We start from the raw sequence: 25674 nt of genomic DNA on the forward strand, positions 1-25674 counted from the left end.
AGTACAACATGACCTAGAAGTATTACACATTTCTGAGGATTTAACCCAAAATCATTTAGAGTGGAGAAAGTAAATCCATATAGCCGATCCCAAATTTTTGGAATAAAGGCTTAGTTGAGTTGAGTAAAATCCATATATAAGAAATTAAACACAATATTATATGAGAACGAAATTAATAATTATTAAACTACATATTTATATTAAAATTTATCATTAGATTATATATTAATATTGAAATTTATGTAAACTAATTAAAACATATATAATAAATACATAAATTTAAATATACTCATACACATGCAGTTATGTGTCATGATAAAATACAGTATCACAAGGGCTAAATTTTGAGTTAGGCATGATTAGTGATGGATTTAGAAATTTTTTTTTTAGTTAATATATAAAAATTTTACTGTGGTTAAATTTTTTAAAATAAAAAGAATATCAATTGACTTATCATTTGCATGAATAAATCTATCATTAAAAAAGAGATTTAATAAGTCTGTGAGTGTTGAATATATATATATATATATAGATAAACAATAATCTATTTGAATGAGACGAGGTCATACAGTGTCAAGAATTCTGAAGGGGGACACAATAAAGGAAAATAGCCTATTCAAACAAATTATTACTGGATGAAATTCTCCACATATTTGGAAAATTTTGAGGGTTAAGCATTGAAATCTCAATAAATATGATATTATGAGGTTACCAATAAATCTATCTATTTATATAAAACATGGAGTTTTAGTGTTGCCATATAGATAAATATTCTGTTGATGTTTTCATATCACTTACCACGTAGATATTATCATATTTTATATTTATAGTCATTATTATCTCTTGTATATGTTAAGTATTTTTTTTTATTTAATTATCTTTTAATTTTCCTTTTAAAATTAATATCATTGTTAACACAATTTTTATGATTAAATATATTTAATTAATTGTTAAAAATTTATAAATTTCTTATTTAATTTTTAAAAAATTTTTAATATTACATTTAAGAATGAATATATATATGTATATATAAATTTTTTGGTGTTGTCATTTAGACAAATTTTTTCTCAGGATTGATACATGGCACACTTACTATATAGAGATTATTATATTTTATAATTATAGTAATTATTATCTTTTCTACTAAGTATTTAATTTTATTTTTTATTTAATTATCTTTTTATTTTCCTTTTAAAGCATCTTTATTATCATTGTTATCTCAATTTTTATGACTAAATGAATTAAAAATATTCGATATTTTTAATTCATATTTATTTAATAATTAAAATTTTATAAATTTCTCATTTAATATTTTTTAAATTTTTTAATATTTCATTTTATTATAAAAATTTAAGAATCTATATATTTATATGAAGCGGATAGAAAATTTTTCTTGGTGTCGCCAATTTGCTATATAGACAAATTTTCTCTTGGTGTTATCATATTACACTTACCATATAAATATTATCCTGTTTTGTAATTATAATAATTATTATTATTTATACTAAGGGTGTGTTTGGTGAAAAATTAAAAAATAAAGAGTTAAATGTTATCCTCATAAGTTTTAACTTTTAAAGAGGATAATTGTTAATTTAGGCCTTTAAGATTAACATTTAACCTCCCAATAAAATATAAATATTAATAAAGTGAAATGCTAATTTATTCTTTTTTAAATATCTAAATAGCATTAATAAATATTAAAAATTATAAGGGTAACAATTACCCCTTATTAATCTCGTGTCAAACACCTCCTAAGTATTTAATACAATATATATATATATATATATATATATTAAAATTAAAAATATATATAAATATCTTGTATATTAAAATTATTATTAACTACGTAGTAATTCCCTAATTCAAAAATAAAGAGAGGAGTTATAATTTCTTAAGATTTTCCACCTCTTCTCTTTTTCAAATATTGGATGATGTTGAAATTTAAGTACTGTAAATTATATGATTAACAATATGAATCTATTTTCGTTAAGGTTGTCAAATTCACTTTTTTAATCTAGAATCAGTGAAGGATTGCAAAATGGTATCATAAAATCATAAGACTTTACAACTTATCTAAACACCTTTTAAAAAAATATAATCATATGCATAAATAAATTTTAATATACATTTAAGGATAAGAAGTAATAAAAATACTTTTTAAATTTTATATTTAAATTATTTTAATTTTAAATGAATTATTTTTTTTACCGAATTATCAAAATGAGAATAATTAAAATTATATTTATATACATATATAAACTTCATATTTGAAAGTATAACTTCAAAGTCTTCAACTTTTAAAGATGTAAATACAAATAATAGAAATATTTGATGAATAATATATAAAAATTAGATTATATTTATAATAACTGAAATCTATTGTTAAAAAGTAATATAAAGAGTTATACTATATACACAGTAAATACTATAGCAGTAAAAATAATAGTTGTTACTATATTTAAACACTTAAAAAATTTAGAAATGATGATAATTTTGATAAATTAAAAAAAAATAATTGTAAAGTTTTTTAAATATATAAAATTATAGTCATACAATCATAAATTCATAAAATTGTGTTGTTTTATTATTTAAAATCTTGATTTTGTCTCGATTTTACTTAATTTTAATTTTATATATTTTTAACTATTTTGGTATTTCACATCGTAAAATCATATGAGTCCACCATGATTTTAACAACTACATATGGTTCTCATACATATAAAGCTGGGAAATCTGTGTATTTTTCATCTTCGCGTGCTTTTCCAGCTATGATTTTGGCTGCTTCTGAACAGAAGTCCAGAGTTACAAGCATGCAGGTAGCTAGGAAGCAGAGGCAGCCCCTTGTTTTCTTCTCATGTCCATTTCAATTTAGAGCTTGTTTCATTCCATTCTGTGAAATTTAATTGAATTCTATATTTTTTATGTTTGATTTGAAAAAAGAAAATTCAGGAATTCAAAACACAAAAACTACCCTCTCATGACCGTTAAGTCCCTTGCATGTTGCAACGTGTAATTCTCTGTAGCTCAGACATAATGCCTTTTTTTTTTTTTTTTACCAGTAATGCTCTTTGCCTGCTACATTTAATCACTCCTCTATATATTCACACTAGCCCTTACCTCATTCCCCATATATCCATATTCTCTTTGCATAGCTCTCTCTTTCTTCAGAAGTTGTCTGGTTCTTGAAGGTTCTTGGTGAGAAATCATTAGTCAACTATGGGGTCTCAGAGATTTCCTGGGTTTTTGCTTGTGATGTTCTTGATGATGGTGATGATGGGGTTTCTTCTTGGGTCATCCCAGGCTTACCAGTTCCATGTTGGTGGTAGAGATGGTTGGGTTTTAAACCCTTCTGAGAACTACACTCTCTGGGCTCCTAGAAACAGGTTTCAAGTCAATGATACTCTTTGTAAGTTCCAACTTTTTCATTCTAAATATTTCTTGAAATTTAATTTTAATTGATGATTATTTAAGTGTTAATTAATTAATTAATTTCATGCAGTTTTCAAGTACAAGAAAGGATCCAACTCAGTCTTGGTGGTGATCAAGGACGATTACTACTCATGCAACATCAAGAAACCTATACAGTCCTTAACAGATGGTGACTCCATCTTCAAATTTGATCGTTCAGGGCCCTTCTACTTCATCTCTGGCAAAGCTGATAACTGCAATAACGGCCAAAGGTTGATCACTGTTGTCATGGCTGTTAGACCGAAACCTCAACTTACTCCTGTTCCTGCTCCTCAATCTCCCTCTCCAGTGGCAGCTGCTTCGCCCACTAGTTCTCCTCCATACCTGCCAGAGACTCCGGCGGAGTCTACCACAGATAACCCAACAGATCCAAGTGCTCCAGCACCAGCACCAGCACCAGCAAATTCAGGTTCTGGGTGTTTTACTGGTTTAGTTGGGCTGGTTTTGGGTGCTAGTATTGGGTTCAGCAGTTTGATGTTGGGTTAGCTTTGTTGGGATGGTTTGATTTAGCTGTCTGCTTGATTAATTATTTTTTGTTCTTTATTGTTTTTCTATTTTAGCTTTTGTGATCAATAAGAATGAGCTAGTTTGTGGTTATTGAATTTTTCTTTTCAACCCAAATATATTAATTAATCATAATCAATTATTGGATTATAAATTGATTTTTAAATCATCAAACTTTATTTTTCAATTTTTTCAATAAATTTATATTAAAATTTAAATTCGAGACTTTAAAAATAAAATAATTTAATTTTATTGAGCTTCCATCCCAAACTAAATCATCTCATTCAAAACCTCCTAGCAGGACTCAAAAATTCATTTGCAACCCAAAAATTTAATGGTAAAACCATTAAAAATTCCTATCATAAAATCTTAAAAACAAGTGCTTATAAAATGTTGTTTTTTATTATAATTTGGTTTGATATGACGTAATTGAAAAAATAATGTAATTATGATGATATTATAAATTTCATTTCGTTATTGGTAATATTAAGCCACATATATTATTTTTAACAAGTCATGAAAATGAATGAAAAAAAAAAAAATTGGGGCACTTCAAAGACCAAAATACCCCAAACAAGTGAGGAAAGAAGAAACTGTCCTTGGTTTCGAAGAAACTGTCCTTGGCAATATCCCCATTTCCCTTGGAAAGTAAATTCCTCTACTGCCTCTAAATTCTAAAATTTCCGTCCTTTTCTCTCAGTCCCTCTTCAACTTCTTCCTGCACCACCACACGCTCGAAACCGCCGGTAACATCAACCGGAATCTTCTTCGTTCGAAAATTCAGCATCAATTATCCAAATCAATGTCGAGGGTTCTGTTTCCCTCTCCTCGCCACTGTTTCTCACTTAACGGTGCACCGCTTACACTGTCTCCACTGAGATTCAAATTTTGCCTCGCGTTTTAAGCTTGATTACGTCTATACCTTTATTGGATGATGAATTCAAGTACAATACCTGTATATAGAGTTAAATTAGAAGGTGAATCGATTTGAGTTTTGGAATTTGAATTGGTGGCAGTGAGAAGTGGGAATTTTTGCAAGATTTTGTCAACTATTGAGTTAAATGGCAAAAAGTCACTGCTTTGCTTTAGATAATCTGAAGTAATTGTTACAGTTTATCATTGATTTTTATACATTTCTTTTTTATTGAAATCCAAAATACAGTAGCAATGCTTTGCTTGTTCTTTCCTTTATTAAATGCACTTTGGGAAATCTTCTGCTTATGGATTCTAGGGGAAAAGGTGTGCGTGTCAAAGATCTCCACACCTAGGTGTACCAACTAAGCCAACCCAGTTGGCTCTTTTACGAGTAAATTAGATGAGGCACATTAAGGAGTAATGAAATCTCTCTGTTTGATTATCATAATGAATATTTTCTATGCTTGTTTCATATATCTCCCACATCTTGGTCTTTCTGTTTTCTTTCTTCGTTTCTGAATGTTATATTCTTCAATTTTTATTGTTTAGATATATGCTTCAAAGTTTTTGATTATGGAAACTCAAGATCCCAATAAGAAGATTCAGGACAAGAAGATGCTCCCACCACCGATTGGGATTTTTCAGACTCGTGAAGAACTCCTCAAAGATGTTCATGACTTTCTGACACAGGGTTATATGGTATCCATTAAGGATTCCTCCAAGGATAGGTATGTGACCATTGCTTGTGATCGAAGAGGTGTTTATCGCAAAAGGCTTAAGACTGGTGAAAACATGCATCAAAGAAAGACAGCTTCTCGCTTAACAAATTCTCCATTTGAAGTTGTTGGCAAAAAGGATGAAGACCTATGGGCACTTAACGTTAAAAATTTAGAACATAATCATGAACCTTGAAAAGATTTTACTGAGCATCCTTCTTGTTCTTCGTTTTACGGAAGAAGAAGTATTAACAATAAGAGATATGACTGCAGCTGGTAAGTGACCATGGCAAATACTCAAGACCCTGAGGCAAAGAAATCCTCATCTTGTATCAGATTCAAGGAATGTTTACAATGTCAAAGCTGAGATGCGTCGAGAGAGTTTATCAGGTGAGGCAAATAAACATGAGGTATATTTCATGATGTCTTTTACCTTTTCATGTGTTCCATCATCCCATGTAACTTAAACTAGTCTATGATCCTAATAGTTCTGCTTAGCTACCACTGCTTCCACATGCGCGATCAAATACTTAATAGAAGCTAGGATGGTGGGTTCTGCAATTTGCGTGGCTTATAGATTATCAGGAAACATTAAGTTTCTACTTTCTTCTTAGAATAAGCATGTTAGTTGTGAGAAGATTTAGGCCTCTCTGTTGCAAATGGAGCTAGAGTTTCGGGACAGGATTATCCACATGTGCAAATAACCTTAGTCAACTGATTTTACTTTGTGGAACTCTTAAATTCAGATGTAGAATAAGAAATCGAATAGAAAGATTTGTGAGAGATTGAATTCCTAATTTAGACAGGGTCTGGGGATATGTCACCTCTCCACACTTTTTCTACCAAATGGGGCTGCTCTACGAAATGGTGCCATTGCAAAGTCTCTGAATTACTGGCAGATATGGGGTATAGGAGTACTATGCAGCTGTTTCAACTGGCTGTGCATTGTTGTAATTGCTGGATCTGTCATACTGGGTCCTATTTGTTTTGCAGGTTGCTTCCCTGCCAACGTCCATGGCAATTGGCAAACATTATATACTATTTTCATTTTTCCACTCCATCTGCGTCTTTCTTCTTCTCTCTCTCTCTTTTTTTTTTTTCTCCAAAGGCATAGATAATTGCATTGATCATTAAAAAGTGACTTGTGCTGTTACACTAAAAAGGCTGTGAAGAAGCCGAGAAAAACTAAAGCTCATACAAAAGCCCATTGGCCCACAAATTAGAAAACCCTGGAGCTAAGACTAAGAAAATTAAGAAGACCAACTACGAACGCCGCCACCATGCATCTTCAACAACAAAACAAGCAGGACCACAAACTGAAGTATGAAAATGGCATCATGCCAAAGAGTCAAGTCGTGGTCCAGGAAAATAGAGAAACCCACAGCTAGACATTCTACTCGCCCATTTCTCGACCTTCCCAGCTGATGAGGGATAGAAAACCTGGCAATTTTTGGTACATATTAGAGCTCACGGCGTTGCACACGCCTGAAGGGTCGGCCATCGGACAAACAGCGGTCGATTAACGTAGTGGCCCCAGAGATGCCAGGCACAGGAATAAGCTAAAAAAATCCTCCATAGCCCAATTAAAGATGAAGCTCTCTCAAAGTAACACTGGACTTGCAACTCAAACCAATACAATTAAAAGAGTATGTACAGCTCAACCCGAAGGTGAGGAGGGCGAAACCCATATCTAAGTCAGCGAGGAGCCATCCCTTGCCTGGAAGGGATAGTGGACGGCTGCAAGTGACGGCCAAAGGCAAGGGTAAAGGACCCTAAAAAGACTACGAAAAGAGAGAAATTTCTCTCCATCTGCTTCTCTCTGGCTGAAGAAAATACTGGAAAGTCGGTCGTTAGTTTTTACATATTTTGTATTTATTTAAGGCATTTATTTAAGAATTTTTGTTTATATATTTATTCTTATTTTTATTGTATGATTTTAATACAATTTTGTTAGTTTAACTTGATTAGGAATCTATTTGTTAGCTGTAATTTTTTATATATATCTTTGATTTCTAGGACAATAAATATCAAAATTTTTATTCTAAAATTTCTTAATTCTTTTAATGGTATCAGAGCCATGGCTGATGAAAAGAAAAATGAGAGTTCTGAATCAGGGAAGAAAACTTATAGTTCTTACACACTGAATTCAAATGACAACCCCAGTAACTTGATTACCCAAGTAAATTAAATTATCAAAAAATTAGTGAAAAATCGAATCAAATTGATTTTTGATTGATTTTTTAATTTAGACTTGATTTTCAAGTTATTTGGTCTAATTTTAACTTTGGTTTGAACCTAATAACCATTAATCAATGAGATTAAATAATTAATATATATAAAATTAAATATAATTCATAAATTTTCCATAAAAATAAATTAATTCAAAAATCGATTACTATATAAATCACTATTCGGTTCGTTTTTCTCTTCTTTATAAATTAAAATATACCCAAGTTCAGTTGAAGGGCGAGAATTACGAAGAATGGGCGCGAGCTATGCGAACTACATTGCGGGCCAAAAAGAAATATGTTTTTATTGATGGATCTGTTAAGCAACCAGCAGATGGCTCACTGAAACTCGAAGATTAGTGGACATTTAACTCTATGCTGGTTTCTTGAGTGTTTAACACCATTGAATCGACGCTTCGCTCGACCATCTCTCACATGGAGAACGTAAAGGATCTGTGAGAGGATATTAAACAGATGTTCTCGATTGGGAATGGTCCACGAATGTAGCAACTGAAATCGGATCTGGCGAATTGTAGGTAGGAAGGTCAACCGATCGTGTCCTATTTCGGAAGACTCAAAACGTTATGGGATGAAATAAACAACTATGATCAGATACCAGTGTGTATGCATGCGCAGTCGCATGCAATCTTTCCATTGAATTGGAAAGAAAGCGTGAAGAAGAGAGACTTCATCAGTTTTTGATGGGCTTGGATGAAGAAGGATACGAAACAGTGCGCTCTAATATTTTGAGCACTAAACCCTTGCCCAGAATATCTAATGAATTATAACTCATTAAGTACCCTACAAGGAATTTTAAAATAATTTTCTTATTTTTGATAAGTGGTGAGCATTTCTAATAAGTATTTAAAACATGTAATTAAGTGGAATGCTAGTTGGAAATTTTGGCCCATTTTATTTTTCCGCAAATTTTATAAAAATTTTGATATTTTGATCTTCAAATACCTGTAAAAAGCACTTCTAAAAAATTTTTTCAACTACTACTTCAATTTCACAATCAAACTCAATCAATTTCACAATCATTTTAATAAATTTCTCAAGTTCAAAATTCAATAATCCTCAGCATACTAGCAACACATTTCATTTAAATTAAATAAAATAGTTGTACTCATATTTCATTAGAGACAAAATAATTTATATACATTCTTACAAAATTTACATTAAGAGAGTTTTAAACTACAATATATATTACAACTTTATACAAATTTTATACAAACTACTCAAGACCCATTTTTACATGTCCATACATTTATGTGCCATATATATACATCAAAAGAAATATTTGTATAAATTATATGATCCTCAATCTTGAAAGAGCGATCTCTTTGCTCCTCCTTCTCTCTAAATAATCATGAAAAATAAAAGCTATACTAGGTAACTAGGACTCGGTGTGAACATACTAAAATAATCTTTATGCAAAATATAAATCACATTTATTCAAAAATTTGACTAAACATGAACATTAAACACAAAACATGAATTATGAGGTTTTAATGCAAACCAAGTTCATTTCGAAGTATCAAAACACATTTCATAAAACCCTAGATCATGCCATTGAAACAAATAGAATCTCAGGCTAAAGAGAAATCACATTACAAGGCTAGCTAGCTCAAATATATGGATATCTATTCACATCCTCTTCTACACCTCAACACTTCTCCAGAAGGAATCAAAATTCGAAACTAATTACCTCCACTAGTCGTGCTAGTGAGGTGTTCAAATATATGGTCATGACACTGTGGTTTCAAAACTTATCTAACAATTTGCTAAATATTGTCATTTCAAATATACACAATAACTTTCAACAATTTCGATTAAAGCATCATAAATAATGTCTCAATTCACTTTTTCAAATCATTCAAAACAATATCCAGCAAAAAATTTATAAAAAGTACACATTGTGCACAAAACTCAAACATTCTTTTCCTGAAACACACAATTTCACAATGTTTACCATAACTTAGCATAAATCCAATAATAAATTTACCTTCACTTTTATGAAATTTTGTATTTGTTACTATTCACTATTCAAGTCAAATTATTGACTTTCTAAGGCTTAATAGGTATGGGAATTCCACCTTCACCCACATACCACATTTTGGTCACTAAACTTGTTGGTTTTGGTCATTCTCTCAAAACTTAGGTCTTTTAGGCAAAATTGCCAATTTTGTGTCCTTAATTTTGAATTTGACAAAACTTTCTTCATAGAAAATGTTCCTTAGTGTCTTAAGTTTATTCTCCTTTTTGAATCACCCCATTTGGAGTTTTGTAGCTCAAGTGATAAGCAAATAATGTTTATTATTGATTCCAAATTAATTTGATCGTCCATAATTTGGTCTAATTTTCTTCACATGAAATGTTCTACTATGTCTTATGTTTCCATCGGTTCAAGAATCGCCTAAATCGGAGTTTTCTAGAGAGAGTAATAGCCATTGAAAATTTACTGTTCATATGGCAATCAACTTTACTCAGTAATTTGATTGGGTTAATGGCATAATTTGGGTTGGTGTTCTTCATGAAAGTTTAGATCTATATCTCATATAACCCCTGGTAAAATTTCAGGTCATTTTGACCTGCTTAGCTCGAGTTATAACCAAATGAACCAATACTATTCATTTGGTCCACTTTGTTCACTAGGTTTTAGTCACTTTTTGGGCAGGCTTCCTGAATGAAAATTGTGTCATTTTATGTTTATTTTCATCCCCAATTGGTCCCATACCAATTGAACTTATAAAATTTCAGTTTTGGTCCTTCATTTAGCTTTCACTCCAACCATTCCAACACAACTCATTTGGTCACAAATGACCATTTTTCACTTCACAATAGGTCCAAGATACCATTTACTCATTTCTTATATTTTTTGTTCATAAACCCTAAGTGCAAAACCCTAACTTCCATGTTTAGTTCATTTATTGAATTATAAATGCATATTTAGTTCTCATTCACTTATTCTCACTTAACTACTTTCTAATTTGCATCAAATCACCCATTTCAAACATAAACCCTAGCTGGTTGAACTCATATATAGTCCCTCAATAATTGTTTTCTTTCTATTTAAAGTTAATTTCTAACTTATATCAATTACTTAAACAAAAATTCAATAGACAATTTGAAGAATTTGTCACTAACCTCTTGTGAAGTTTCCCCAAGCTTCAATTTCCCTTTTATTTTCCTTCAAATTTCCTTCTCAATAGGCTTGCCAAGATCTAAGAACAAGTTTTATTTAGGAAAATTATGGGATTTATTGGGTTGATTCAAGCTTTAAAAGCTTGAAATTAAGTAGCCATGGAGGATTTAGTAAGAAAAGGGAGAGGGATGAGGATTTGAGTTTTAACTTCTTATATTCTATTTTTCTTGTTTATACTTAACTAATTGGACATTACTAATTATTTGTGTTTATTGTCTTAAGTATGGTTCTAATCCCTTAATTGAATACAATGAAATCTATCGTTACACCCACTTTGAATCATGCCTATGCTATGGTTGTTCAGCAAGAGCGGGTACGAACTTTGACACGAACCAAGGAAGAAAGAGGCAATCCTATGAGTTTTGCAATTTGAGCAGGAAGTCGAAATTCAGGGGGGGATAAAGACAAATCCTCAATTTGTTCTAATTGCAACCAAGAGGGACATGATGCTGAAAGTTGTTTCTAGCTGATAGGTTATCCAGAATAGTGGGGTAATAGACCACGTGGAACTTCTACTGGATAAGGAGGTGGTCAAAAGCATGGCAATGGAGCAGGACGTAGCAAGGGAGGAGTTGCTCGTGCCAACGCCACACAAGCAACTGGAGTTGATGGTGGGCGTGGAATTGTGACAGATTCAGATCGAAAGGGTCTTAGTGGATTAAATGAAGAACAGTGGGCTGCTTTGCTGGGCATGTTGAATTCTTATCAGAATGGTGGCAATGAGAGGCTGACAGGTACGCAGAAGATATTTCCTTGGATTATTGACACAGGAGCTTCCCATCATATGATAGGAACGTTGGCATTTTTTAGTGAATTGCGTAACATTGTGCCATGCTCAGTCGGGTTTCCTAATGGATAAAAGACCTTGGCGGTGAAAGAAGGAACTGTGTTGCTTGGAGGAGACTTGAAATTGCAACGAGTCCTTTATGTGCCAAATTTGAATTACAATCTGATCTCTGTATCACAACTACTTAATGATTCAAATTTAGTTATTCAACTCACTAACAAAATTTGTGCTATACATGACCTAAATTCGAGGAACCTTATTGGAGCGGGTGAGCAAATCGAGGGGCTGTACTTTCTCAAGGGGGTGACATTGGTACATGCTTGCAAGGTAACTGATGTGGGGCCTTTTGAGCTTTGGCATAAGAGAATGGGTCATCCTTCTTATAAGGTGGTAGAGTTAATTCCAGAAGCTGGTAGCATAGTTAGGAAAACTAATAAAACTCATGAAGTTTGTTTTAGAGCAAAGCAAACAAGAGAGATTTTTTTTTCTAGTGACAATAAAGCTGATGGTTGTTTTGAATTGATACATTGTGATTTGTGGAGACCTTATAGAGTCCCAATTTCTTGTGGAGCAATTTACTTCTTAACAATTGTTGATGATTACTCTCGTGCTATTTGAATATTTTTGCTGAATGGAAAACAAGAAGTAGCTTGTGTTCTTAAGAAATTTGTTGTGATGGTTAAACGCCAATTTGAAAAAAATGTGAAAATTATCAGAAGTGATAACGGAAGTGAATTTATGTACTTGAAAGAATATTTTGATGAACAAGGGATGTTGCATCAGACTTCCTGTGTAGGAACACCTCAACAAAATGGCCGAGTGGAAAGAAAACATCGCTATATTCTTAATGTGGCAAGAGCCTTGCTTTTCCAAGCAAATTTACTCATAGAATTTTGGGGAGAATGTGTACTTGCAGCCGGGTATTTGATTAATAGGACTCCATCTATGTTATTAAATGGTAAAACCCCATATGAGATGCTCTTTGGGAAAGTACCTTCTTACAAACACGTTCGGGTTTTTGGTTGTTTGTGCTATGCGCATAATCTGAATCGGGATAAAGATAAATTTGGTAGTAGAAGTCGTAGGTGTGTTTTTGTTGGGTATCCATTTGAAAAGAAGGGATGGAGATTGTATGATTTGGAAACTAAAGAATACTTTGTATCAAGAGACGTGGTATTCACTGAAACAGAATTTCCATATGCAAATGAGAAAACAATGGGTGATGAACTCATTAAAAATGGAGTTGAGGAGTTGGGTGATGAAGTTGATGGTTTAGAGAACAACTTGGGAAAGGAGCACGATGAAAGTGTGGGTAGAGAAAGTGAGGTGAATCCTGAAACGGAAGAATTGATCCATGAAAACAGTGAGGGAGTGGATAGAGGTGAAGTTGTTGAAGAGCAACTAGGTAGGGGACAAAGGGCCAAGCAACCTAGTGTTCGTTTGAAGGATTATGTGACAAACGCCATCAAAACAAGCCCCTCGATATGCTCACCTTCCCAATCTAATTCCTCAGGTACGCCTTACTCTATAGCACATTATGTGGGTTATGATAAATTCTCTGCACAACACCGATGTTTTTTGGCAGCCATTACTACAGGACATGAACCAAGCTCTTATGCAGAAGCAGTTAAGGATGAACGGTGGAGAGCGGCTATGAGAAAAGAAATACAGGCTTTGGAGGATAATGGTACATGGACAGTTGAAAATCTGTCATTTGGAAAGAAAGCAATAAAAAGCAAGTGGGTATACAAAATTAAAGACAATTTTGATGGAAGTGTTGAATGATACAAGGCGTGGTTAGTGATATTGGGAAATAATCAAGTTGAAGGCATAGATTATCAGGAGACTTTTGCTCCTACAGCAAAAATGGTTACTGTGCGCACCTTTCTTACCGTTGCGGCTGTAAAGAATTGGGAACTCCATTAGATGGATGTCTAAAATGGTTTCGTACACGGTGATTTGGAGGAAGAGGTTTACATGAAGATGCCACCTGGATTTGCTTCTCAATCACCAGGGAAGGTTTGTAAACTCCGGAAATCTCTATACGGTTTGCGGCAAGCACCTAGATGTTGGTTTGTGAAATTGACTGCATCTCTGAAAGCTTATGGATTTCAGCAATCATATTCAGATTACTCTTTGTTCACTTTTCGAGCTGGGACTGTTCAATTGAATGTGCTTATTTATGTGGATGACCTTATTATCTCCAGCAATGATGTTTCCGCTGTATAAAAATTCAAGAACTATTTGAGTCGTTGCTTTCATATGAAAGACTTGGGGAAGCTGAAATTTTTCTTAGGGATTGAAGTAGCCAGAAACTCGAATGGTATTTTCTTGTGTCAATGTAAGTATGCGTTAGATGTAATTTCAGAAGTTGGATTACTGGGTTGCAAGCCAGCTAAAACTCCTCTTGAATGAAATCATAAGCTGGCCCTTACCGAGAATGATGATGTGGATGACCTTGCTCAGTATAAGCGTCTGGTGGGATGGCTTATTTATCTAACAATAACTCGGCCCGAGTTGTCTTATTGTGTGCATATTCTTGCTCAGTTCATGCAACAATCGAAGAAAGCTCATTGGGAGGCAGCTGTTAGAGTTGTGCATTATTTGAAAGGAAATCCAGGTCAGGGTATACTACTGCATGCCAATTGTGATATCAAATTGTCTGCTTACTGAGATTTTAATTGGGCTAGCTGTCCTTTGACGAGACGGTCTTTGACCGGTTATTTTATTCTTTTGGGTGAATCCCTTATCTCGTGGAAGACTAAAAAGCAACAGACAGTATCTCGCTCATCCGCTGAAGCTGAATATCGGTCTATGAGTACTATAACTTGTGAACTTAAATGGTTGAAAGGATTATTGAATTCTCTTGGTGTGGTGCATACTGAACCTATGAATTTGTATTGTGATAGTCAGGCAGCTCTACATATAGCTGCTAATCCTGTCTATCATGAACGTACTAAGCATATTGAAGTGGACTGTCATTTTATCCGTGATAAGATATTGAATGGTAACATTCAAACAGATTATGTACGTAGTTCAATGCAACCTGTGGATATCTTCATAAAGGCGTTGGGAAAAGATAAGTTTGACTTTCTTTTTCGCAAATTGTGCATTCGAGATCTCCATGCTCCAACTTGAGGGGGGTATTGGAAAGGGAGCTGTTAGTTGCCACTTATTTTGCATTTATTTAGGGCATTTGTTTGGAAATTTTTGTGTACATATATGTTTTTACCTTTTATTGTATGATTCTGATATAATTTTGGTAGTTTAGCTTGATTAGGAACATATTTGTTAGCTCTAATTTTTTATATATATCTTTGATTTCTGAGGTAATAAATATCAGAATTTTTATTTCAAAATTTCTTAGTTCTTTTACAGAAAAGGAGATCGTTGTAAATACTAGTGTAAGCACATTTGCCATATCATTGTTAATACCATATTTTAGGTATGCCTATGGTCACTTTTGTTGGCTAAAACTATACCCAATTTTTACTTCTAGCTGGGCTTTGCAGAATTGCTGCCAGTTATATGTTTGTATATTTGATTAGTTTTAAACTGCTTTTGTATTTTTTTTAATTTGACTTCAACTGCAATCAAACTCGAGACATTATAGATTGGATTAAACGGCTTTTTTTTTTAATTAAAATAAAATAAAATAAATCCTAGTCAACAAGCCTTGACATTCTATTTCTGTTCAATCATGCTCGTTCGTGGACTCTTCCGTGGACCATTTTTCTTCAAGATGGGCCAAAATTGGCCCAATTTTGTTGGGCTTTTATAATTAATAGCCGAATTTATGGAGAAAGTTCAAATCTCATCTTCAGATGCCAAGCTTTTAACTACACGTACACGTGTCAACCCTCAATTGAGGTACACGGAAATCGTATGACTTCGATGATTAATTGCGAGGGAACGGAGCTATGAATGATTGAACGTCCTTTCTGTTCTTTGTTTCAATGAACACTATCTCTAATGGCTCAAACTCCAAAATTTAACGTTTCCTCTCTCCTTTTCTCTCCAACAAGAAGGCAACAAAATGGAGCCTTCATCTTCATCATCGGGAGCAGTGAATGGGTGTAGTATAATGAGGATGACAGAATCGCTTTCGCAGCAAATTATGATCCGAAACGACATGGCAACCACGGCAAGGTCTCAGGCGTATTTGGAAACCAAAGCAGTGAGTGATGCCAAGAGCTTAGTGGCAGAGCTGTGCCGCCAATTCTATACGATGGGGTGGGTTTCGGGTACTGGTGGAAGCGTCACCGTCAAAGTCCACGATGACTCTGTTCCTCGGCCCCACCAGCTTATTGTCATGTCCCCTTCTGGTACTCTCTCTCTCCCCCCACATTAAGTGTGTGTGTATAGCTGCCTGCTAGCGTTGTTTTAAATTGTGGAGTTAACCAATCGATTGTTACTCCCTTCAATGGGTGTTGTTATTTGATCATCGCATTGATCAGGTTTTTATACTTGGTGTTTTTTGATGGCTTTGGGGAGCATCAATCTAATAATGCACTTATGTAATGTAAGTCCTTCAAGTTCCTATGTGAATGTGATGAAAGAGCTAGTTTTGGTCTAGGTGTCAATGTAATCTGAATTCAAAGAAAGATGAATATGTGCTTATGTATGATACATATATAAATTATGTAACATTTTTTTTCCTTTTACAGATTTTTCTGTTTGCATTTTGTGAAATTTGTGTAGGTGTTCAGAAGGAAAGAATGGTACCAGAGGATATGTACGTGCTATCATCTGATGGGTTTATATTATCAACTCCTACCCCTAAGCCATATCCTTATAAGCCTCCCAAATGTACTGATTGTGCTCTTCTCTTCATGAAGGTCAGAAGGTTCTTGTTCAATAGGTGATTTTTGGTTTTTAGTGCTTGTGAGCTGGTAAAGATTTTCATGTCACAAGAATTTTTTTTTATTACTTTTGCAGTAAGTGGGGATTTGTAGTGTATAAAATAGAAAATCTCTCCTTTTTTATGCTAGCCATGGGAGCCATGTGCACATTTTGATATTGAAAGTGATCATGTTTGCCACCTACATTATTTTTCAAAAACAGAAAGTTATTCATTTAAATGTTTTTGCTGGTTAAAATTAAAAAGTTTTTTTTTTTTTTGGAGACAACATGTTTAAGAAATGAAAAGTGAAATTTCTTTTCCAGAAACTGAAATTATGAGAGCATTATGGAAAATCAAAATTGCTGTTTTTTTTTTGCTTAAAAATTTTTGCCCTTGTTTTTCCTATGATTCAGTAAAAAGGTGGTTAGCACATGCTTCAATCCTAAATTTTCATTTTCTATATATTTTTTATTGGTTTTATCCTATTTATATATTCCTAAATCTGGTTCTTTCAGTTTCTTTTTTGTTCACATTATATTTATATGTTGGGCATTAATTAAAGACTAGTTCTTTTCCAGAAAGATAATTTTTTCGAAGCTAGGAGTCATTGAATTTGAACAACACGATGATAGTTGTTTTTAGTTATTTTTCCTCAATACTTGTTTCTTACAACAGTAATTCTTATCTTGTTTTTTTGTTCAGGTTTATGAGATGTGTAATGCTGGGGCTGTTATTCACAGTCATGGAATGGAGTCATGTCTTGTAACTATGATCAATCCTTTCTTGAAGGAGTTTCAAGTAATATATTGGATCTTGAGAAGTGAAATTTCTCTCCTTCATTTTTTTTTCTCTAGAAAATTCCTTTTCTTATTAAAATTGAAGATTTAACTCTTGCTTTTTCTTATCTTTCTTATGTGATAAATATTTGTTTTTACAGTGCTATAGCATATAGTATATCACATTTGGCTGCATACATTATATGATTTACCCTCCTTCTGAGAACAATGTTGTCCAATTTTTGCAGTTATTGTCAATTATAAAACCTCTCGTGTGGAGGAAAATGGTGATTTGTATAATTGGTGAAGAATATTAATGATTTTTTAGCATCTTCATTAGTGCATGGTTATTATTTCAAATGATGCAAAGTTATTGCTTCATATTATATTTAATCCTTTGGTTTACGTTAGCAGTCTATTAAAATCTTGCTTTTCTGTTGTGAGATGATCAAATCAAACTATGTGCTGAGCCCATAAGATTTTCCCCACACACACACACACACACACACACACACGTTACTTGGTATGAATTTTTGTTTGTGTTGCTGTTCTGGCATTCACCATGCTACACTTAATCTGGGAATGAGATTTTTTTCTTGACCTGCTAATCTGAAAATATTTTTGCCAACAATGAAATTTTAATGCATCATATGCTCCTCTAACAGTTGAAGTTTTTCATTGTATTTTCTGCTGTGCATACTGCAGTTGATTACACACTGATGGACATGTGCACAAATTAATGCTGTTTTTAGTTGGTTATCTTATGCAAGCTTTCTCTAATTAACAGATTACTCATATGGAGATGATAAAAGGAATTCAAGGGCACAGTTATTCTGATGAGCTTGTGGTCCCAATAATTGAAAATACTTCCCTTGAAGGAGAACTGACTGAGCCAATTACTGAGGCGGTAATCTTTCTTCTTCCTTAATTGCATAATGTATTAAGGTTCTCCTTAGCCTTTTGAATATCAATCTCTAGCTGTTGATGCTCTGTGTATATGAATAGATGTATGTATATTTCTGATAAGTAAGCTTCCCATCACATAGGCTTTCAAGAAATTAAATGTTCTTTTGAATTACTCCGTGGCATTCTTGTGCTTGGTTACATCACAAAACTCTTGATGCATTGCTGGACTTTACTCTGTGATTATGTGTTTTTTTTTTTTCAAAAAATTTTGCAAATGGTGGTTTGATGTATTTAGTTTCAGAATATTTGTTATACTGTTTGATCTTAATCTACTTACTAATTGAATCCTTTACAAGAAAAGAAATTGAACTACTTGACAAAAACAGGTTGTTATAGATTCACATGCTAGTTCAATGAAACTTGGAGTTCAATTCAACAGTGTCAATATGCTAATCATCAATCTTTTAGGATAATCCAAATATCTAATGGATTGCATTTCTTATGGTCCTACAGTAGCCCATATTCATGTTCTAACAATAACTTTCGAGTCAAAATGGGAAATTAACGATGTTAAATTGTTGAAATGAATTGGATTATGCCATGCTCCTGGAAAATCTTTTGACCAAATTGGGTATGTTAGTGCCTGAGGATATATCTGGATTATATTCATAAATATGGGCACAACCTTTTCGTGCTTCAACATAAGCACAGCATGTGGATGTTGCAACTCAGATATCGCCATCTTCTTTAACTTTCTACTGTTTGGTTGTTTTACTTTCTGTTTGGGCAATTATGCAGTAGTCAATCTACCAATGTTTTTAGTCATCTGGGTTCTTTATTGGTTAAGGAGTACGTAATGTGCAATTCATTGATGTTAAGATCCTAAATAGAAGGTTGGTTTGTTAGGTTTCTAATGTGATATTAGGTCTGTTTGTTTGATTAACTTTTGGCCTCATTCGTTCAGGTCTTGTCATTTACTTTGTAAAAGGATGTGTGTGTGTGTGTGTGTGTGTGTGTGTATGGATTTTTACAGACCAAAATTTTATTTGGTTGAAGAAATTTGGAGTGTGATGACTTAATTATGAACAAATGCCATTCTATGAGGTATGAGGAGAAGCCAAAGAATGGTTCTTTTGGCATAATACAATGATAAACAGTTTCATGGAAGGAAAATGCTCTATCTATTCCATGTTGATTATTAAGATGTACTAGTGTCTAAATGTCATGTTCAATATCTGTAGTTTCCCCCCATGGAGGTGCTGAAATGATTTTTTGAAATTTCTTTCTGACATTAAATCCTCTAATTAATTTCCTGCTACATTTTTTCCAGATATTAATTTAACCTTTATATTCTACAGATAAGAGCTTACTCAAAGACAACAGCTGTGCTTGTTCGCAACCATGGGGTGTATATATGGGGAGATTCATGGATCAGTGCCAAGACTCAGGTCAGTTTTTGCCAACCAAAACCCTTTTACCTATATAAATTTTGTTGAAGGTGGGCAAGCTTCTTTACTGGTAAGGGGGTCAGATTCTGCATGCCAGTTCCAATAATGATGCATTGATGCTTTATGCTTCCAATAAAGTAATAATGAAGTTGAGCAGCGAACAAAATTAAATATTGTCTCTATCATGTTGAAGTAATACTTGATGTTAAATTGTTAATATATTCAGATGTTGTTTCATGCATTAATATTATTGCATTAAGAAATTTGTTCTCTTCTGTTGTCTTTATGCTAATTAAGTGAATGTATTGTCACCAAAATTTGAAGCATAGTGCAGGATGACTGGAGACTGAAATTACAGTCCAATATACATACATTAGATAATAAATTAGGTGACAGCCTCTTGCGGAAGTAAACCACAATTGATGGAACATATGAAAGATTACACCATACAGAACAAACAACCCTTGAGTAGGGGATCTTCTTTCTTACCTCAGAAAGATTTCCTTTAGTCAGTTTCTTTATACTATTTGGCCTTTCCTTGTTCTCCAGCTAACGATAGTTCCATTCCACCATTTCAATCATTAGGCTTCTTCAGAATATAGAGTTTTGATTCCTGTCATCAGGTCCATGATATATTCTATAAACATGCAGGTTTGATAGCAACCTCATGTTCATTAAATTTGAAGGAGCTATAACAGATTTGTCTTCTTATTATTTGCTACTGTCAGTACAACACAGTTCACTTGTTATTTTTGCCTGGTAAGTTTCTTCTAATATATGATGTTATACCAGGCTGAATGTTATCATTATCTCTTTGATGCTGCTATCAAGCTCCACCAATTGGGGTTGGACTGGTCTACACCGTGTCATGGACCCATTCACAATTTTAATGGAGTTTGGGGATCTGGTGGAAATCTCAGCAGGAGTTTCAGAACAGGGGCTTTTGGTTTAGATTACATGATTGAGCCTTCCCAAGTAAGTTGCAGTGTATCTCCCTCCAAAGTAGAATGGATTCAGAACTTGATTGGAGCTTGTTTTTTAATTTTTATGTTTTAATTGTGACAGCATTGCATTCTGCTCGACAATGAAGGGACAGCTACTCCTATAACATTTATTACCAATGTTCTTGTCCCCTATGCACTTGATAACTTAGGAAAACATTTGGCTGCAACATATGACAGTGAAGAAACTCAAGAAGATATCAATTTGCTGCGTTCTCAAGTAAGATAATTTTTTTTCCTAAAGAAATATTAAATGGTTAAATTTATGGTGGCCTTGAAATATATTGTTATGGGGCTTATGTTTTTACTGGCATCATGTTGCTTATTTTGCTTTATGGGTTCCTTCTTACACTAGTATGGATGAATGATAGGATTCACTATGGGCAAGACATGACCTTGGGCATTACATCAACATTGATTTGTTTTCTGAATCATAGTTACCAGATCCACTTGACCCCCCAGGCTCAGAGATCTGGTTTGTCTGTCCCAATTTGCTAGGGGTCACGATCTGGATCGCTAAAATGGGTGGTCAAAATAGCTCAATAATTATTGCAGAAAAAATTCAGGGAGGAGGAGAGGGAAGGGAAGCCGTGAAGAAGAAAAAGAAGAACAAGAAGAAGAAGAAGAAGAGGAGTCAAATTAGAGAACTAGAAAAAGAGGAGTATAACTTCCTGTAAGTCTATATGTTTAGGTGGGGTTAGGCAAGAGATTTAAATGATTATTTAATATCTATCATGGGAAGTGGAAAGGTTCAGCTGTTTTTAAATCCTTAGAAAATACAATCACTCTAGTATTTGATAAAGGTGCAGTAATTATATATTCTAAAATGTCTAAAAATTATATGATTTTAATAATTTATGAATAATAATAATAAAAATACTAATATACTATTTTAACAAATAAAAATAATAATAGAAAAAGCCCAGTGAATGTATAGCAAACTGAATTGGCGTACCAATTAAACTACCCCTCAGTAACCTATATTAAATAGCGTGCCCCGTTACCATACTACAGCTAGAGACGTACCCATATTCTAGTTAATTATACATCCTACTTTAAGAAGAGATTGATTTAAACAATTGCAAGGAAGAACAAAGTAATACTACTTCTTTGTGGTTCATTTGCATTTTTTAAGTGCTTGTGAACATATCATGTGCTTCATTTGCATTTTTTGAGTGCTTGTGAATATATCATTGAAATAATGGCTTGTGAATGTTTTTCTGGTACGTGTTGAGATCCATAGAACCCAAAAAGTTTGGAGAGAATATTTCATGATGAACCCTTTAACCACATTCATGGGCTTGACACCTCATCAAATCCAAAACCATATGACAATGGATTTATAGGTCCTTCCTACTTATCTATTCTTCACTCATCTCATTCATTTCAATATGGAAAATCTTATTTCCACACAATTCACAACTCACACTTGTATTTTTCCAGCTATCTCCCTCTCAAGTGTGTATCTCTTCTACATTGGGCTTTACAAGGCCTACTTCCCCTGAATGGAAGCCTTTCTCTTAACTTGAGTATTTATAATGTCATAAAGAGTCTAAATACTCCACTAAGCCCATTATGAGCCTACTATCAAGCTCACTTTCACTCGAAGCATGTGCCTTTAAGGGCCATGATAGAGCCAGCACATGTGCTGGGAGTCACCACTCCGCCAATGTGCTCTTCTTCAGAAGCATGTGCCTTGCTGGCTTCTTTACTAGGAGTCACCATTCTACTTGCCTACTAGAAGTTTTGTTGCTCTTCTATCCACTTGTGGGAGGACTACAAGAATCACTGACCATTATCTCTACACTCGTTCATGTGAATCTTCAGCTTTGGTAACACTTTTGCGATCTGGAGAGTCCAAAATGCTTGGAGAGAATCCTTCTTAATGGGCTTGGGAAAGAACTGCACTTACGGACTTTACACCACATTCATTCTAGAACCTTAAGGCAATAGGTCTATGGGTCCTTACACTTCTGTGTCCTTCACTTATCCCATATCATTCCAATGTGGGAATTTTTTATTATCTCCACACAACTCACAACTCACTTGCGTTACAGTATGTTCCATATGAAATGTGAAAGCCTTTCCAAATAAAAGATGTTTCATGGGTTTAGTAAATTTTTCTTTCTGTGCCAGATTCAAGATGATTTTGAGAAAGGTGTTGTTGGTGCTGTGCCTATTCCACCTGATTATGTTGGGAAAGAGCTGGTAATTGCTTCTTTGGTTGCTAATGTGGAAGCAATGATGAGAACTGATAGGAAAGTCATTGCACTGAAACAATTGCAAGTGAGTTAATTATATGTTTAATTGTGTATGTTTCATTTGAAACTATATTTTGTTTCCACTACATTTTCTATGTGCAGGGTCATATATGGAGAACTGGATTTCAAAGCAATGAGTTGGTTGGTGTTGTATTTGATGATGTGCAAGAAGCTCTTCAAAAGTGGCATGCTTCAGGCATCAAGGTACCTTCTCTCTCAGTCTCATGCTATGTTTGATTTCTGGTCATTGGCCATTTGGAGCATAAGAAAATGATCCTTGAAATCTCTTTCATTTTTCTTCCTCTCTTCCTTTCCTTATTCATTTTCATCTTTATTGTCACAAAATATTGACTGCTTTTATGTGCATATGGTCCAGTTGCTTCAAGTTGTAGTTTTTGATAGGAACTGCAATGTAAGTTTGGAAAGCTATAATATATGCTTGCTTTGGTCTTTAAGCAAGGAACAAAATAATAGTGTTCTTTCATTATGTTGTATTCTAGACTTGTACTCTTGGTAGGTATAGGATTACGTCATTATAGCTGCTTTCTGGATGGAGCCAAATAATACATTTATTTATCGGAGCATTCCTTGCACGAGCTCAAGGCCTTGTCTTCCCTTTAATTGTATGCATGGATGCTGGGTTCTATTCGTTTTCTTCCTCTCTGTTAAATATTGTAGATTCTTTACATTTTTAATTTCTATTTCTAAGATGGTTTATCTTGTATGCCTCAATGTAGCGCTTGGTTATTGCTTGAGCACCAGTGACCTATTTGCTTTTATATTTGAAGTGCTAGATTCAGGTGCTGATGGGATGTGCTACAATTGGCTGATTGTGGAGTGGTTGGTTCCTTTAAGAGCCTTTGAGCAACTCTCATGAAGTAGTTGAGGAAAAAGAAATAATGAATTACCTCAAGAGCCAGAAGTTATTATTGAATATTTTGAAGTGCATCTTATCTCTTATAGAGTGAAAAAAAAAAAAAATCGATTTGCATGGCTAACTGTCATTGCTTCTTGTCTGATTTAAGGTGTATGTATATTCTAGTGGTAGCAGGGAATCACAACAACTCCTTTTTGCCAAATCTAACTACGGTGACTTGAGAAAATACTTCTGTGGATTTTTTGATACTACAGTGGGGTAAGTTCTGTTCTCAAGTCCTACTATCATATTATACTTGCTATGCTTATGATATAGTAAAATTATTTTGCTTGTGATGTTCAGGGATAAGAAGGAAACACGAAGTTATTCTGAAATTTTTAAAACAGTGGGAGTTGATAAGCCATCAAACATTTTATTTGTGACAGACGTCTTTCAAGAAGCTTTGGCAGCTAGGGCTGCAGGTTTGTGTTCAAAATGCCCATTTTTAGGCTTACTTTCACCCATCTTTACTTAGCACTAGCAGTTAATTTTGGATGGCGATTGAACTTCAATTTGTTGCAAAAAAATGAGAAAATGTTTCATTTTTTTATTGCAATAGTTTCTTTGATGCTAAATTCTGATCAATAGCTGCTAGAAATCCACTTGCATTGGATTAAGTCTAAAGTGTGCCTGATCTTCTACTGTAACTTGTTTCACTGTTTGGTTAATTTCTGTGTGATGAAATTAACTTGTTTTCATGTATAACTACTAAAATGGGGAAACTGAGTTGTTATGAACTTCGTGGTTTTGGTTTTATCTGGAGTGGCTTGGACCTACCAAACCTAGCACAAGCATGGAGTTTTTAGAAGTCGATATGAGGGCAGGCGTTCCGCCTGCAATTTTATGGCATCATGTCTAAACAAATAAACGAATTTCCAAATTCATCCATCACATAGTAAGAGTGTTGATTCTGTTGAAACATGGTTTCAGGTTTGGAAGTCATACTCTCACTCCGGCCAGGAAATGGGCCTTTACCTGAGAATCATGGATTTAGAACTATTGAATCCTTGTTGGAAATCTAGTTATTATTATGGTTATCTTGTAGTCTACTACCCAAATGTATTTTGCAAATTTATTGCTGGTTTTCTCGTCTTTAATAGAAAAGTTCTTGCTTATTAAAGTTTCTTCATTACATTGGAATGGCTGTACCGTTTTAAATATAACCCTTCTAGTCAAGTCCAAAACGTGATAGGTGACAATTCTTATTATGTTTCCTGTGAAAGATCAGAAGGTATGTTGCCATTTATTACCATCTAGGTGAAGCTGCAGTTGGAAGATGATGAAGTTGCAGTATAATTGCGTGTCATTAAGATGCTAAGCAGGGTGACCATTATTTGGTTTTGAGCTGAAATTGAACCGATAAAATTTATTTTTTTATTTAATTATTTTCATTTTCATTTAATTTTTAGAATTTTATTTTATTAATTTATAATAAAAAATGAATTAATTGAGGTGATCAAAATTATGTATGATAAAATATTATATAAAAATAATATAGTTTTAATCAATGAACTTTAGATTAATAAACATGAAAGTTGTCTTGAAAATTGTGGCATGTGAGGTCTTGAAGCTAAATGAGTAAAAAAAAAAAGTAAATATATTTAACAAAAAATTGAATTGAATTTTTTTTTTATTTTGGTTTAATTTTTTTTTTAAATTACTTGTTCAGTTTTTATTTTATAAATATTTTCAACCTAATA

General features: G+C 33.5%; 2 protein-coding genes and 1 long non-coding RNA gene across 18 annotated transcripts; all 3 read left to right on the forward strand.

The window, feature by feature from the left end:
• Window positions 1-3145: 3145 nt before the first annotated feature.
• LOC110667442 (early nodulin-like protein 4) lies at window positions 3146-4065 on the forward strand. Its single transcript, XM_021828277.2, has 2 exons — window positions 3146-3406; window positions 3500-4065. The coding sequence occupies exons 1-2, from the start codon at window positions 3217-3219 to the stop codon at window positions 3952-3954; spliced, it is 645 nt and encodes a 214-aa protein (XP_021683969.2). The 5' UTR covers window positions 3146-3216; the 3' UTR covers window positions 3955-4065.
• A 305-nt stretch (window positions 4066-4370) lies between these two features.
• Window positions 4371-6656, forward strand: LOC131169269 (uncharacterized). The gene is made up of 2 exons (XR_009140394.1): window positions 4371-4823; window positions 5437-6656. It is a non-coding gene; the product is annotated as an uncharacterized LOC131169269 (long non-coding RNA).
• Window positions 6657-15702: 9046 nt separating this feature from the next.
• Window positions 15703-25094, forward strand: LOC110668312 (probable bifunctional methylthioribulose-1-phosphate dehydratase/enolase-phosphatase E1 2). 16 transcript variants are annotated; one of them, XR_009140398.1, is made up of 13 exons: window positions 15703-16148; window positions 16281-16345; window positions 16491-16661; window positions 17369-17464; window positions 18230-18349; window positions 19707-19796; window positions 20589-20771; window positions 20862-21017; window positions 22934-23053; window positions 23159-23262; window positions 23847-23898; window positions 24084-24193; window positions 24278-24294. XR_009140398.1 is itself a non-coding variant. In XM_058128395.1 (13 exons), the coding sequence occupies exons 1-13, from the start codon at window positions 15860-15862 to the stop codon at window positions 24994-24996; spliced, it is 1698 nt and encodes a 565-aa protein (XP_057984378.1). In that variant the 5' UTR covers window positions 15707-15859; the 3' UTR covers window positions 24997-25094. The 16 variants fall into 16 exon arrangements, 12 of the variants coding, with proteins under 12 accessions (XP_057984386.1, XP_057984385.1, XP_057984381.1 ...); XM_058128395.1 differs by lacking the exon at window positions 23847-23898 and adding an exon at window positions 24905-25094 and having other exon boundaries at window positions 15707-16148; window positions 24101-24193; window positions 24278-24396; XM_058128396.1 differs by lacking the exon at window positions 23847-23898 and adding an exon at window positions 24905-25094 and having other exon boundaries at window positions 15708-16148; window positions 22934-23005; window positions 23161-23262; window positions 24278-24396.
• Window positions 25095-25674: the final 580 nt, after the last annotated feature.

This window comes from Hevea brasiliensis, chromosome 10, assembly GCF_030052815.1.
Source record: "Hevea brasiliensis isolate MT/VB/25A 57/8 chromosome 10, ASM3005281v1, whole genome shotgun sequence".
Taxonomy (NCBI): domain Eukaryota; kingdom Viridiplantae; phylum Streptophyta; class Magnoliopsida; order Malpighiales; family Euphorbiaceae; genus Hevea; species Hevea brasiliensis.

What these genes read in the sequence shown, in the direction of transcription:
- LOC110668312 (XM_058128394.1), top strand. Translation starts at nt 15,860, where the DNA reads ATGGAGCCTTCATCTTCATCATCGGGAGCAGTGAATGGGTGTAGTATA. An exon ending in CTGAGCCAATTACTGAGGCG is followed by an intron (nt 18,350 to 19,706) that starts GTAATCTTTCTT and finishes TATATTCTACAG; the next exon opens with ATAAGAGCTTACTCAAAGAC. An exon ending in TTTGGCAGCTAGGGCTGCAG is followed by an intron (nt 24,397 to 24,904) that starts GTTTGTGTTCAA and finishes ACATGGTTTCAG; the next exon opens with GTTTGGAAGTCATACTCTCA.
- LOC110667442 (XM_021828277.2), top strand. Translation starts at nt 3,217, where the DNA reads ATGGGGTCTCAGAGATTTCCTGGGTTTTTGCTTGTGATGTTCTTGATG. An exon ending in TCAAGTCAATGATACTCTTT is followed by an intron (nt 3,407 to 3,499) that starts GTAAGTTCCAAC and finishes AATTTCATGCAG; the next exon opens with TTTTCAAGTACAAGAAAGGA.